Genomic DNA, 15,540 nt, shown 5'->3' with positions numbered 1-15,540 from the left:
GTACTGTACGTATAAGAGTATACGTACGCCCGCCACATGTTATGCACAAGAAAGGCCGGCCGGCAGCCCGAACTAGAAGTTGTTTACAGTGACAGCGCGTATAGTAGCGCGCGACGCACTTGTAACAACTGATTGAGTGCGCACTGCTAGTGTAAACATTGTGACGTCAGGCCGTGTATGTCAGCGAGAAATTAACGCACGCACACGTGACTCACTTTAGCGCTTCCAATTGGCTACATTCTTGAACCCATTTTATAGTTTTCTTTCACCAGATTCTTTGCCAAGCCAGTGTTTTTGCCAGTGTGTGTTTTTTTAATGTATTTGTTTAAGACATGCTTTGTTTTGCCCTTCGTCACTGTTTCGCTGTTTACAACTATGAGTAAAAAAAAAAAAAAAAAAAAAAAAAAAAAAAAAAAAACAGGCGACGGTCCGCGAGTCTCGCTACAACACTAACAAACAAGTTGTGCAAAATACTTCGAATTACTCAGTGACATGAAAAAAAAGAAACAACTAGCGTAAGAGTATGGGTGCTAAAAGAAATAAAGAGAAAAGAAGAATTCCAAAGTGTTACGTCGTCTCTCTCTCTCTCTCTCTTTGTTTAAGCTTGACGCAATAAATAACAACACCGAGGGTTACGCGGGATCGAGGGTCGTTGACTTCTCTGCAGGCAGCATCAAGGTGGAGTACATCCTCCTCTTCAGAGCTCCACCCGACGTCGAAATCGTGTCGTCGATGGTGAACGAGGCAGTGTCTCAGGTGACGAGGTTCCAGACCATTCCGTCGACTATCTCAAGTATCCAAGGTACAAATGACAAACATTCATTTTAGTAGCGTGTCAATCTGACGCTGGGTAGTCTTGGATCATTTGTTTATTTGTTTTTTCTCACCTGTCAAAGTGAAGTTTTGGTTTCAAAATCACGTTGATAGCGTCGAAAGATCAGACTTACTGTATTTCCATGGTTTTGTGTTTGGAGCCCTTGCAATTCTTCACTGAGGAAATTATCAGAAGCTGATATTAAGTGAAGTCAAAAGTTATAACTATCAACCAAGGACATGTTGCTTTGTTTTAAGTTTTAACAAGTATTTTTCTCAGTGTTACCTTTTGAAATGTATTGAATTTATACGCGATTACACGTCTTCCTCACTATATAGATGCATGGTACCCTCTACAATAGTTGCACATGGTCAAGAAATGGAATACTAGTAACTGTCATTTAAATCCAAGCCCCAAACCGTTCTAATGTGCCGCCCTTCACAAATTTTCAGTCTACAAGCATATAATGCCATCTTCCTTCCTCAATTCCCCGTCTCTCCGATTTCCTTAGCTCCTAACTTTATAACTTGCAAACTTATCGCCTTTCCGTTACTCCTCGTCAGGGCATTTTGACCCTCAGCTATAGTTCATTTTAATTTAATGAACTGGTCTGTAATTCCCTTGTGTGTGTGTGTGTGTGTGTGTGTGTGTGTGTGCGTGCGTTTTCGAGCCCGCGAATCTTAGCATTTCTTTCTTCTTCTTTTTTTTTGTGGGGGCATTGATGTACTTTGTACTAAATTTTGACATAGAAACAGCCTGGCTGTCAAGTCTAACCACCACAGTCTTATCATAAATTGCAGAAATTTGCTCCTCGGATACGTGCGAGAATGACGGCGCATGCGCTGTAACAACCGGCCTGGAAGTGACGTGCGTGTGAGTATTCATCTCATATCTCAACTCGAATAAAAGAAACACAAACTCCCTCGAAAAAAAAAAAAAAAAGTTGTTGCTATCTTCCGTGAACTTTCCCTCTGTGACAAGAAATCTCCAAGTGAGAGATTTCTTCCAAACCCTGCCGCAGTCCATGAAAAGATGCAATCTATAAGAAGCCGTAAACTTTTGAAGGCTTTTAGACGGAGACCTCATTGGAAAAGCAGCTTGGTCTTGATTACATACAAGGCAGTGAAATTTGATCCAAAAAAATACAAAATTCACGGTGTAAGAAAAGAAAACACGAATGATTACAGAGAATGCGATGGTCCCGTGCCCTATAGATCGATCTCCGTTTGAAAAATGCGAGTGATTTTAACACTCAGCTTTCAAAATCCGATCTGTTACGTTCAATTGTTTAAAACGGATGTGTAAATAATCCAGAGATTATTTTAGATTATCAAATCGACGTGTATATCTTTTTCTTTTATTTGCCCTTCAAAGCTGTGCCGCCGGCTTTGAAGGAGATCGCTGTGAGGTGAACCAGAACAGCACGCCCATCTACATCATTGTCCTGTCCGTCGCCGTCACGCTCTTCGTCATCATCAGCCTCCTCATTCTCGGCCTCTGCTTCTTCATAATGCGCATGCGCGATAAGGATAAGGGCGTCAACTTTATCTACAGCATGGAAAAGGACGAAGGGGAGGCTGGGAGGTCACCGAACTTTTCTTTCGGCGTGCCAAACAGGGGCCACGACATTCAGATGAGAACGGAGACACTCGGGGCACGCCCGCTGCAGGACAGGTCGTCGGGGTCCCCAAGTGCAGCAGCCATTAGTGGGCGTGGTCCCATGGAGTACGAGATGAGGTGGAACAGACCCCAGCAGCAGGATCAGCGGGAGGGGAACGGTCGGAGGGGCCAGTCGTCCCGTGAAGCGTCGCTGCCTTCATATCATGAACGCGCGGTGAGTGACAACATACTTAGATCGATCATTGCATAATATTGGTAGGCGTCTTTGGAGTAGTCAGTTTTACCACTGGATAGAGTCACATTGCGTGTTTGTGTGTGTGCGTGTTTGTGTGTGTGTGTGTGTGTGTGCGCGCGTGTGTGTCTTTGCGCGTGGGTATCTTGAATTCACGTGAACTCTGTGGCACATTATGTACATACGTCGTAACATCAGATTGTTTGCATGATAATTCTGAGAGGCATAATTTTGCTATCCTAGAGCTATGCCTTAATACCCGATTATTCTGTCTGACTGTCTGTCTCTCCCTCTATCTATTTATCTATCTGTCCTTACTTCTCTACCTTTTGTCTGTCTGTCCCTGAATCTATCTATCAATGTCTTCTCTCCCTCCCTCTCTACTCTCTCTCTCTCTCTCTCTCTCTTTAGCTGTCTACTATAAAGAACAATTAGCATCGAATTACGTCGTTTATCATTTCTTTGCTGGATATCATGCTTGTAATATTGCCTAGAAGAAATCTGGATCACTGGAAGCGACTTTACTTTAGTCCCGTATTTTGAAGATGTAGATAATAATTATTGTTCTGCATGTCGTTATAAACGTATCAAGCGCCCATGTTCAAGATCCTATAAAATGGAAACTGCAGCTACCAGAGTTGTACGCTGGAGGTTGATCAGTTGGTTGTTTGTCTGTTTGCTGTAGTTTTGTTTATCGTACCTTTAAATCCTTGCAATGTATTTTTTTTTTTTTTTTTTTTTTTTTTGCAGAGCGGACTTGGTGCCGATGATGAGGGGCTGTACAGAGGCCGGCCCGACATGGTGCCCAGTGCCAAGGTAGGCCTACTCTCTCGCGTCCAAGTCCTACAATCCCCGTTCTCCATTCGGATCTTAACAAAAACTCATACATGATTATCAGCTTCCATCACTTCATCGTATTATAAAAAAAAAAAACACAAACACACGCACACACATACACACAAACAAACAAACAAAATCAATCAAAAAAGAAAAACATAAAGATATTTTAACACAATTTTTTCCTTTGTTGTATCCGTTTCCATAAAATTAGAGTTAACAAAAAAAAAAAATCAGTGGCGGTAATATTATGTAAGATATACGCTCCTTGTTGTCTCTTAAAATATTGTGCCCACATGTCTCATGAAGTTCGCTGTTGTAGTTCAGGAGAACCAGACATAAATAAGTAACTACTCAGATAAATTAAATTTCACAATCAGACGTTGCCAGAACATGGACTTCAGACCCAAACAAAAATGTATTATAATTTTGTTATGATAAATCAAGAATTAATTCAATTCTTTTACAAAAATCATTTTGCTTTCTGAAATTGATTATTCTCGCACTGACTTGTTCTTATTGCAACTGATCCAAAAATCGCGCTTCATCGAAGTAAATAAACACCGATTATTCATTATTTGAGTAGCAGGCATGATTTAAAAAATCATAATAATAATCATCATCATTCGATTCAAACCCACGACCTCCTGATTGCTGAACAATCATCGTAGGAAGCAAATCCAACGATAATAGGAATAGCAGTTTGCAACATTTTGTAAAAAACCAAAAAGATTTTCTAACAACCCTGTCCATTCACATTAAATTAATGTGATATTATAATGTAATATCGTTTGACAATTGAACGAGGCGATTAAAAAGCGCGATATAATTAAAATGTACCTTGTGTATAATTTGATATTACCGTACTCGGATTTTTATAAATTGATATTGATTTCATTCTTGTTCAATCTTTTCAGAGGTTAGGACGAACCCGAGTTGACAATCTGAACACTGGTTATTTCTGAGCTGGCAAATAAGGAGAGAACGTAAGTTTGAACTGATATTCTGGATTGCTTGGATTTTATTTTTTCCTTTGGTGATTGAAGTCGAGGGATACTAAAGTTGAATGCCTTTGTAAGTGAGCCACTCTGGACAATTGTTTTTTTTTTCTTCTTCTTTTTTTCAGTTCAAAATTTATTCATTTTTCAACAGAAAAGACATACATTTCACTTCATTATGGTAACAGAAAATAAGGTAAACGTAACATTGTAGAATGAAGAGACTATACAATAATATTTGAGGAACCGTACAGAAATTATAGTAATGCAAACTAAAGTGGACGAAATAAAGTATAACAAATGGAGGGACCCACTAAAAAGGCAAAGCTTGTAGAATGTAGGCTCCTCTGGTAAAGAACTTGAAAACTGCTGGTTTTGTCCGCACCTTGACGAAAACAAAGCTAAAACACTGATTAAAAGGAAAATCGCGAAAATAAAGAAATAACATATTTTCTGTCGACATGAAATGGCTTTGATATGAATGGGAAAAAAGAACAGTCACATAAAACCTCAATTAAATTTTGCTTTGTATCCAGAAGATAACTCTATATGTAAAAGGAATTGCATGCGATATCATAACATACCAGACTTTTGTTTGTTTGTTTTTTACCAGGAATTTTGCATGTTTCGCGAATCATCGACTTTAACTCTCTTTCTGAATATTAAAAGGCGCTTTATGCTTATGCTGCCACCATATAACTTAAGCGATTTCATCCATTTCTAAGAGAGCATCTTTTTTAATGAGGCGTGTGGGTTTTGATATTAATATGTAATATGAAATATGTGGTCGAGGGTTATTAAAGTATTACACACTTATTGTTTGATGAAGTTCTTTACTGGCTCCAGTCCTGACACTTACTTTCTGGAGTGAGGCTCTTAAAGATGATGTTGATAAACAATTCTTTCTTTACAATCTCTTCTATTATTGTTCCAGGCAAAAGATGATAATGTGATTACGATTACTATAGTCATACAAATAGAAGTGGTCAATATTTTCCATGATGACATCAATAATATTAATAACAATTAGGGTAAAAATAAAAAGGAGATGAAACGAAGTAGATGAAGGAAATGAATGCTCATCCATGATATAAATGTTGACAAGAAATGCATCTGTATTTCCAGTCGCCATACCATTTCTGTACTTTCTTCTTTTCGTACACTTTCTCAACAGGCTTTGACATGAATATCATCAGCTGACATTCCCGCCTTCATGACTCTTCAGGGAATTCCATCTTCAAGATTTTGATTCTGTGATAATTTTCTATATTGATATATTTTTGTAAGGTTTTTATCTATTGGTGGGAGCATTTATACACTGCTATTCTAAACTATTCGCCTGTTTTATTTATCTTCATTCATCGTGTCTGATAAGCAGTACTAATTAAAAAAAAAACAACTATCATGTGGTGGTTTGTAAACTCCAGCAAGTCTCTTGAATTGAGAAGATAACAACTCCCTTATAATTTCCCGTAATGTTATAACTTTGAAGAAGAAATTTCAAGTAATGTATCAGGTGGTACATCCTTGTGACATTTGTAACACTGTGATCATTTACCAAAAGTAAAGGCCATTTACACATTTTGGCAAAACGCTGATTTTTCTTGAGTCAATACAGTGGCTGCCAATTTCTCATTACATAATGCTCACCACATCTCTTATTTCGTTGGTAATTGTCTGCTGACTTTTTTTCTCTTGCATTGTTAGACGGTCTTTATCTGAGTCACATAATTACTTTCAGGCATATATACTTTCTTATTCTACTAGCATTTTGTATGGCTATCAAACACGAATGAATGACAATCGACTGCATTAAAACGTAAAAATGCATCGTGGTTCCTGGACTGAGACGCCAAATGTCTAATTCGTCATATTTTTCTGGCATCAGATATTATTGTTCTCATGCCGATTGGCAAGTTATAGGAACTTGTTAGAGGAAGTATCTTCCTTGCGCGCTCACTTTATCATTGTGGCGTGAGGGATCTTCATCCAAACTGTCGTTTTATAATGTATTATGTTCAAATCGGCAACGTTGAGTTGATAGTATTTATCAACCTAAATCAGATGTGTTCGTATGATACCAATGTTAATGAACGTAATGATGAGGAATAGATACATGATTTAATCTAACAAAACAAACGATGATTTCGTTTATGATGTGTCCAAATGGCAGCTTACTGAATTCAAGTTAGAATTCGACAAAGTGGCATTTCACATTAAAAAGGGATCCCAGTCATGCAGTATTGTGGAATCAATGTCAATTTGGAGAAGTTATTCAGTATGCATTATAATTTTGTCAGAATTGCAGCAATCTCTTTTTGAGCAATTTGTCTTTAATTACGGATGTTTTGTGATTTTATATTATTTTATTTCATTATTGTAGGACTTGCACAGGAACAGAAAATGTTCCAGTCCCTGCCAAGCAAAATTGTATAACAGAGAGCCGATTTTACGCATACTGTATACTACGCATACAATAAGCGTTTTGACACAAACATGTGCGGGCAAGTGAAAATGTCATCGAGTTGTTAACGACTAGTGTTCCGATACCGAATTCAGAAGTGTGCTGCATTGCCATTCATTTGTCTAAACGAGTAAAAGTTATGTATTCTGTGTTTTGTGTACAGTTTCAGGTATTTATAGATATATCAAAAAGAAGAACAGGTTTTTGCAAAGAGCTAGTATTACGGCTGCGAATTTTTATGTCTTTTGACTGGCGTACGAAACCGGCTTGCTAGCTTGCTTTTAATAATAATAATAATAATAATAACAATAATAATAATAATAATAATAATAATAATAGTAATAATAATAATAATAATAATAGTAATAATAATAATGATAATAATAATAATAATAATAATAATAATAATAATAATAATAATAATAATAATAATAATAATAATAATAATAATTAATTGATTGATTGATTGATGGAAGTTTTCTGGATTGGAACCTGAGAAGGGGGCGTGCCGATGTTCCCATAGCAGGGAAACTATCCAACAAACAGATTAGGAATGAATTTACTGCATAACTCAAAGCTATATAAAGAAGTAGCTACTTTATAGAGGCATACAGGCGTTGACACCGTGGATAATGTAATAATGCTACATAGTGAATGTGTAAAGCTCTGCATGTGCTGCGGATTAGTATGAATAATTTAACCCTTCTTCACTTTCGGAGCGACGTTTCCCGAGAAATGGGACTCACACATATCAACGTAACGTGTACGTTAGCATAACATATTCTGATCTCGTAATTTGTGTGAGATGATTATGATGATGTGGTTCAGACACACCAGAGGCTGTCCAAATTTATTGATACACCATGTGCCTTACCCGAGGGGTGGCGTCCTTTTCATTACAATATCTAGCTCTGACTGTTGTGTCACTGAGGCCACTTTTGAAGAAGTCAAAAATCGTTTTTCTATCGTATCTGTTGTGCTTCTAAAAAAATAAAAATCCAGTCTTCCATCATTCTCTGTATCCAGTATTTTTGTTAATACGCAACTACACAAGGTTGCACACATTGAACATTAAATTTGTTTTATACGAAATGGAAAATGGAGTCTTAACTGTCGTTTCTTTTAGACATGGGAATACCAGCTGCTGTACAGTTGCTAATAAGAAAGTAATCCGATGTGTCCTTTCCATTATTATTTTTATTTTCTTTATATTCATACGTATTTCATGTTTTATTTGGGTTGTGTTTTTTTTTGTGTGTTTTTTTTTTTTTTTTTTTTTTTTGGGGGGGGGCAATTGACATACACTCATATTTCAGTTTCAGTTTGTTTTCTTTTGGGGTTCTCTAAATGAAAAAAAAAAAGATTGAAATGGAATATGCATTTACCTTAGGGGTTGCACAAATGCCAAAGAATGATCAAACCTAATATAAGATTTGTGTAATGTGTCATTAAAGGTAATGCGCAGATCTTGTACATGGAAAGGAACAGAGAACGAAACACAAAGAAAATAAAAAAAGGTTTTTGAGCATGTAGAATAATAACTCTAAAAAACGAAATATTATCGGGATGGCCTTCTGGTCACAATCTAATTATATATATATATATATAATATTTGATATATATATATATATATATATATATATATATATATATATAGGGAGAGAAAGAGTATATATAAATATATATATATATATATATATATATATATATATATATGAAGAGTTTGTTTGCAAAAACCGATAAGTCCATATTTGCCAAATGGAGATTTTTTCGATTAAAGGTCAAGAAAAATAAAGAAAATAATAAGAAAATTTCTGCTTCTTTTGACCATAACTTCAAAAATGTACCTTTATATGTAGTGACCAATATATCATTTAAAAGGTATTATTTTGTACTTTATGACAGAGACCATAATTCAAAATCTTCAAAAATGGACTTATCGGTTTTTGCAAACAAACTCTTCATATATATATATATATATATATATATATATATTATATATATATATAGTGTGATGATGCTGATATTCCTACCGTACGCCTCTGTCATCTTAAATGAAATTATAGTTGAGACAATGTAGATAACAGAAGATGTCGCATGAAACCGGCAGAGTTGTGAAGCTTTCGACCGTGGTCTTCCCCAGCTTTAATATCTGTTTGTGAAACGAATCATATGTTTTTGAGAATAACAAATCTGGAGTCATAAACACAATATATCAAATATAAGTTGAGCATGAGTTGATAGTTACATGGCATACTTGGCAATATTTTTTGGCACTTTGCAACACATTCAACAATGTGTAACTGTAAATAAGTATATAGTGAGTATATGTGGCATACAAACATATCATACAATAAAAATGATCAAACATATATCATAAATAAACTAAATAAAATAATTACCTGCTAAGCAGACATATATATATATATATGTTTGTGTATGTGTGTGTGTGTGTGTGTGTACATATATATATATAATGAATATTTCATTTTATTTCGTTTTATTTGCAGGGTGGCCCCGTCAGTAATCGAGTACTGTTTTCCAGAGGGTCCTGTAAACAAATAAAATAACGATCATGACAAATGATATGAATGTAACTCGATACATCAAGCAGAATAGAACAGCCGCGATGAAAATAAGAAAATGAGGAATGAGATTTAAAGTAACAGTTTGCAATCAGGATTGAAAAAGGAGAAGAAAAAAACTGAATGAGTTTTTGTAGAAATAGACACTCCCTATAATGATAAGTGTGGATATAATATTTATGATATTTCAAAAAATACTTGCCAGAAACAAAAAAGTAATACAAGCTATTGCAAATTTTCTACCAAATCAAAAACTATAGTATCTAAACTAAAAACTTAATTCACTCAAATGTCATCCTGTTCAATACTTCAAAAATTAACATATTCATTGATAGCAATGGAAACCAATAATAAACATTATTAAACATTATACAATATGCAACTCTGTGTAGTCTACTGACCATCACTACAAAATAAATGTCCATCCCGCAAAAAGTTGTAGAGGTTATTCCCAAGAACGCCATTTCAAATATTGAGGACAAAATATCACTAGTGATGGCAGGCTATTCCACAGTAAAGCACCGTCGTCTGAAAGGGCACGTTTACCATCTTCTATTTTTACTCTTGGAATAATAACACCAAAATTCTCCGAACTTCGTGTTCTATAGCCATGGGTGCGGAGGGCTAATGTGAACATGTCACACTACATATCATGGGCGTAAATCCCGGGGGGGATGGGGGGGATATATCCCCCCCACTTTTGAAGGAGGGGGGGATGGCCTGTACAAATATCCCCCCCTGAAATTCTCCCAAGAAAAAGATGTAGGAACAAAAAAACAAACAAACAAAAAGAAATGTGGTGATGTTGATTTCAGCATGATGGATTATTGCATAGCCTATAATCTAGGCGGAGAATGCAGTTATTGTCTTTGTAATTTGCTGAAACGTATGATGCAGCGAGATAATTGTCTTTGCCAAGCGATACACCTGATGGGGCGAGACTACAAACAGTGGACGCATCTACCGCGTCCGCTAGGCGCCACGATCGCAGTTTTTTTTTTTCCGTGTAAGAAGACTGCCACCGATTTAAAAAAAAAAGAAAACAACGACAAACAACTGGATCATAGGCGGCGTATTCGCGCGCATCCACTGTTCGTAGTCTCGTCGCATCAGACCAGCTGCATCCCCACCTAGCTAGCTTATAGGCTATATACTGTAATGCAAAGATCTAAAATTTTAGATAACAAACGAGTTCGTGAACAGCCTTGTACGAGTTTCAGTCGTAGGAATTGCAACACATTTACCCTCTCCATATTGGCAGTGATTTTGCTCAGTTAGTATAATTCGTTTGCCTCCAGAAAAAACAAAAGGAACGCGTGTCGATTCCCATATTTTGCCATATGCAAGTACCTCCTTTAGTCTAATGAACATTGCTTTAGATTAATGGTTCAGACCTATTAACCAGATTTCTTGTTGTTTTCATGGGAGATGTGCAAAAAGCACTAGAAAGTTCACCTGTTAACAAACATAAATCAATAGATTAATAAGACAAGTTTATTCGCAGCCAATTTTACTGATATACAACATTCATCTCACGAACAGAAAAATGGATTCTTTAATCCCTAATTAAACAATCCCACAGAAAAGGCAAGACATATCATCAACAGTTTGCCAGAATAGTACGAAAAGTGTTATACACTTCTGGGATTGAAATTTCCCCAGATTACATCATAAATGTGTTTACGAGATATTTGTTGCTGCCAGTAATTACCAGCAGTTGCGCCCGGTGCGCCCCCATCCCTTAATTCCCAAAGCGAAAAAAGTACAGCTACAAACGGCAGGTTTTGGACTGCAAAATGTCAAAATTTCACGCTCGCTCGCTTCGCTCGCTCGCATTGAATCGTCATGCCATTCTCCTGATGTTGCTGCCGGGTAATTGCCAGCAGTTGCGCCCGGTGTGCCCCCCTTATTTTTCAAAGCGAAAAAAATATAGCTACAAACGGCAGTTTGGGGACTGTAAGATGTCAAAATTTTCAAGCTCGCTCGAATCAGGGAGGTGGGAAGAGAAACACCTCCCTGCTCGCATTTAATCGATATGTCATTCCCCTGATGTTGCTGCCAGTAATTGCCAGCAGTCGCGTTCGGTGCGCCCCACTCCCTTCATTTCCTAAGCGAAAAAATATAGCTACAAACTGCCGTTTTGGGACTGTACAATGTCAAAATTTTCAAGCTCGCTCGCTTCGCTCGCTCGCATTTAATCGTCATGCCATTCTCCCGATGTTGCTGCCGAGTAATTACCAGCAGTTGCGCCCGGTGCGTCCCCCCCCCCTTATTTTTCAAAGCGAAACGGCAGATTTGGGACTGTGAAATGTCAAAATTTTCAAGCTCGCTCGCATGTAATCCTTATGTCATTCTTCTGATGTTGCTGCCAGTAATTGTCAGCAGTTGCGCCCGGTGCACCCCACCCCCCTTAATTTCCTAAGCGAAAAAATAAAGCTACAAACTGCCGTTTTTGGACTGTACAGTGTCAAAATTTTCAAGCTCGCTTGCTTCGCTTGCTCGCATTCAATCGCTATGCTATTCTCCTGATGTTGCTGCCGAGTAATTGCCAGCAGTTGCTCCCGGTGCCCCCCCCCCCTTAATTTTCAAAGCGAAAGAATGTAGCTACAAAAAGCAGTTTTGGGACTGTAAAATGTCAAAATTTTCAAGCTCGCTCGCTTCGTTCGCTCGCATTCAATCGTCATGCCATGCTATGCTATTCTGATGTTGCTGCCAGTAATTGCCAGCAGTTGCGCCCGGTGCGCCCCCAACCCCTTCATTTCCTAAGCGAAAAAGTACAGCTACAAACGGCAGTTTTTGGACTGTAAAATGTCAAAAATTTTCAAGCTCGCTCGCTTCGCTCGCTCGCATTTAATCGGCATGCCTTTCTCCCGATATTGCTGCCGAGTAATTACCAGCAGTTGCGCCCGGTGCGCCCCCCCCCCCCCCGTTATTTTTCAAAGCGAAAAAGATATAGCTACAAACGGCAGTTTTGGGACTGTGAAATGTCAAAATTTTCAAGCTCGCTCGCATTTAATCCTTATGTCACTCTTCTGATGTTGCTGCCAGTAATTGTCAGCAGTTGCGCCCGGTGCACCCCCACCCCCCTTAATTTCCTAAGCGAAAAAATATAGCTACAAACTGCCGTTTTTGGACTGTACAATGTCAAAATTTTCAAGCTCGCTCGCTCGCATTTAATCGTCATGCCATTCTCCCGATGTTGCTGCCGAGTAATTACCAGCAGTTGCGCCCGGTGCGTCCCCCCCCCCCCCTTATTTTTCAAAGCGAAAAAGATATAGCTACAAACGGCAGTTTGGGGACTGTGAAATGTCAAAATTTTCAAGCTCGCTCGCATTTAATCCTTATGTCACTCTTCTGATGTTGCTGCCAGTAATTGTCAGCAGTTGCGCCCGGTGCACCCCCACCCCCCTTAATTTCCTAAGCGAAAAAATATAGCTACAAACTGCCTTTTTGGGACTGTACAATGTCAAAATTTCAAGCTCGCTTGCTTCGCTCGCTCGCATTTAATTGCTATGCTATTCTCCTGATGTTGCTGCCGAGTAATTGCCAACAGTTGCTCCCGGTGCCCCCCCCCCCCCCCTTAATTTTCAAAGCGAAAAAATGTAGCTACAAAAAGCAGTTTTGGGACTGTAAAATGTCAAAATTTTCAAGCTCGCCCGCTTCGCTTGCTCGCATTTAATCGTCATGCCATTCTCCTGATGTTGCTGCCGAGCAATTACCAGCAGTTGCGGCCGGTGCGCCCCCCCCCCCTTATTTTTCAAAGCGAAAAAGGTATAGCTACAAACGGCAGTTTTTGGACTGTGAAATGTCAAAATTTTCAAGCTCGCTCGCATATAATGTTTATGTCATTCTCCTGATGTTGCTGCCAGTAATTGCCAGCAGTTGCGCCCGGTGCGCCCCACTCCCCTTAATTTCTTAAGCGAAAAAATATAGCTACAAACTGCCGTTTTGGGACTGTACAATGTCAAAATTTTCAAGCTCGCTTGCTTCGCTCGCTCGCGTTAATCGCTATGCTATTCTCCTGATGTTGCTGCCGAGTAATTGCAAGCGAAAAAATGTAGCTACAAAAAGCAGTTTGGGGACTGTAAAATGTCAAAATTTTCAAGCTCGCTCGCTTCGCTCGCTCGCATTTAATCGTTATGTCATTCTCCTGATGATATTAAATTGCCAGCAAATGTGCCTGGTGTGCCCCCCCCCCCTTAATTTCCAAAGCGAAAAAAATATATAGCTACAAACGGCCGCTTTTGGACTGTACAATGTCAAAATTCATGATCGCGTTCATGATCTTCAGTGTAAGAATTAAGACAAGAAGTTTCTCTAAATGATACCATTTAGGCAAAATTGTTCAATAATAATCTACATAAAATGTACTGCTGCCTTAAACATGTTGGACTGTTTCAAGTCGATAGAACACGCAAAAAAAAAATGAATCAAATTGCACCATTTACAACATCAATATGCAAAAAGTTCTCACACACCCTCCCCCCTCGCTCGCATCTCTCCCTCGCATCTAACCGCTCTCCCTAAGATCAAATCCTGGCTACGCCGGTGATAGGCCCCACTACATTGTACTTCACAGTGATGTCGCACAGGCGGAGCAAGAGCTGAAATACCACGATGTAGTCATTCAATTATCTATGAATATTTCTTTTTCTTACTTGTTTTTCTTTATAGGAAAAAGATCCCAAATTTTACCAAAAGTGTGCACCAGATCGCTGAATTTGAGGTCTGAAAATGCCAAATTTTCCTCGTCTGCATGGGAGGGGGAAACCCCCTCCCCACACCCTCCCCAGGCCGCTCCACTCCCTCGCACAGATATTCAAACTCAAAGTCCCTCCCCTATCACCCATCATTAAAAACGGAACGATGCCCCTGTGATGACTTAAATCAAGAAAATTGAAGAATACAATTAATAGCTACAGGAAAATATCTACTGCGTTATTCAAGAAATGGATATCCTTATTATAATTTTATTGAATTTAGTTGGGCATTATTCAGGGCTGCGCTACGTTTTTGAAAGGGGGGGGGGGTCAAAATCGCCTGTCAGTCTAGAAGAAAGAACATCAAAAGACAAGAGAAACAACAACAAAAATTCTTCGTACTTTTAAGGTCTGATTCTCCGCCGAAAGTCGGCTGACAAGAAAAAACAAACAAACAAACAAAAACAAGACCAAAAAGTCGTCATATTGTTGCTGCCACTTCCCTCCCACTTTGCATGGAAAGGAGTGGGACATTTGATCCCTGTAAAGTGTGTGTGTGTGTGTGGGGGGGGGGGCAAGCTTTCCCCCCCCCCCCCCCCCCCCCAGGGCTGCGCCGGTCCGGTTATGGGCTTGTAATCGTGGTGATGGTGACTATCGCCAATCATCCCCCCCACTCCTCAGTACGGATTTACGCCGTTGCTACATATATATATATATATATATATATATATATATATATATATATATTCATTAATCATTTACAAAACTAGTTTTACAATCACCCAAATGTAGGCATTCATAATATTCTCGAAACTCACTTTACACCTGTGAGAACTTCAGTTGATGATATCAATAAAATAAAATAAAACCATCAATGAAATACCATTTTTGTACCATGCGCAATCAAAATGCTCGTCAGGACCATCCGCTGATAAATTCAAAACACCAAGCAGCTCAGATTGTGCCAAGAAAGGACTACAACAGCCGCGGAACAGTTTCTATCGGTGTGGGGCATAAGGCAACAAGGAGAATATTCACATGACAATTATTATAATTACACGCACGTATACATAGCAGTTGACAAGGGAACGGGAAACCCCATGACTCATGTTGCACGTAGAGACCAGTACAAACCGAGGCGCTGAACACATTACGAAGGGGCGGTTTTGGGTAGAAGACGGACTTTATAGATTCTTCACGCACCAATCACCACAGGATTTAACAGGCAACAGATTTCGCAGAACAACGGTAGCCCCATGGTCACCACTGGTCACATCACAAGTCTTGAAG

General features: G+C 38.6%; 1 protein-coding gene across 1 annotated transcript; it reads left to right on the top strand.

Moving 5' to 3' along the window:
• Positions 1-607: 607 nt before the first annotated feature.
• On the top strand, positions 608-4,491 carry LOC140240299 (uncharacterized). The gene is made up of 5 exons (XM_072320083.1): positions 608-802; positions 1,615-1,687; positions 2,189-2,648; positions 3,417-3,482; positions 4,421-4,491. Exons 1-5 carry the CDS (start codon positions 733-735, stop codon positions 4,466-4,468), a joined length of 717 nt encoding a protein of 238 aa, XP_072176184.1. The 5' UTR covers positions 608-732; the 3' UTR covers positions 4,469-4,491.
• Positions 4,492-15,540: the final 11,049 nt, after the last annotated feature.

The sequence above is a fragment of the Diadema setosum genome, chromosome 16, assembly GCF_964275005.1.
Source record: "Diadema setosum chromosome 16, eeDiaSeto1, whole genome shotgun sequence".
NCBI lineage: Eukaryota > Metazoa > Echinodermata > Echinoidea > Diadematoida > Diadematidae > Diadema > Diadema setosum.
The sequence above is the reverse complement of the archived record's forward strand: the minus strand, read 5'-3'. Positions and strand labels throughout refer to the sequence as shown.

What these genes read in the sequence shown, in the direction of transcription:
- LOC140240299 (XM_072320083.1), top strand. Translation starts at nt 733, where the DNA reads ATGGTGAACGAGGCAGTGTCTCAGGTGACGAGGTTCCAGACCATTCCG. An exon ending in GGCCTGGAAGTGACGTGCGT is followed by an intron (nt 1,688 to 2,188) that starts GTGAGTATTCAT and finishes TGCCCTTCAAAG; the next exon opens with CTGTGCCGCCGGCTTTGAAG. An exon ending in ACATGGTGCCCAGTGCCAAG is followed by an intron (nt 3,483 to 4,420) that starts GTAGGCCTACTC and finishes CAATCTTTTCAG; the next exon opens with AGGTTAGGACGAACCCGAGT.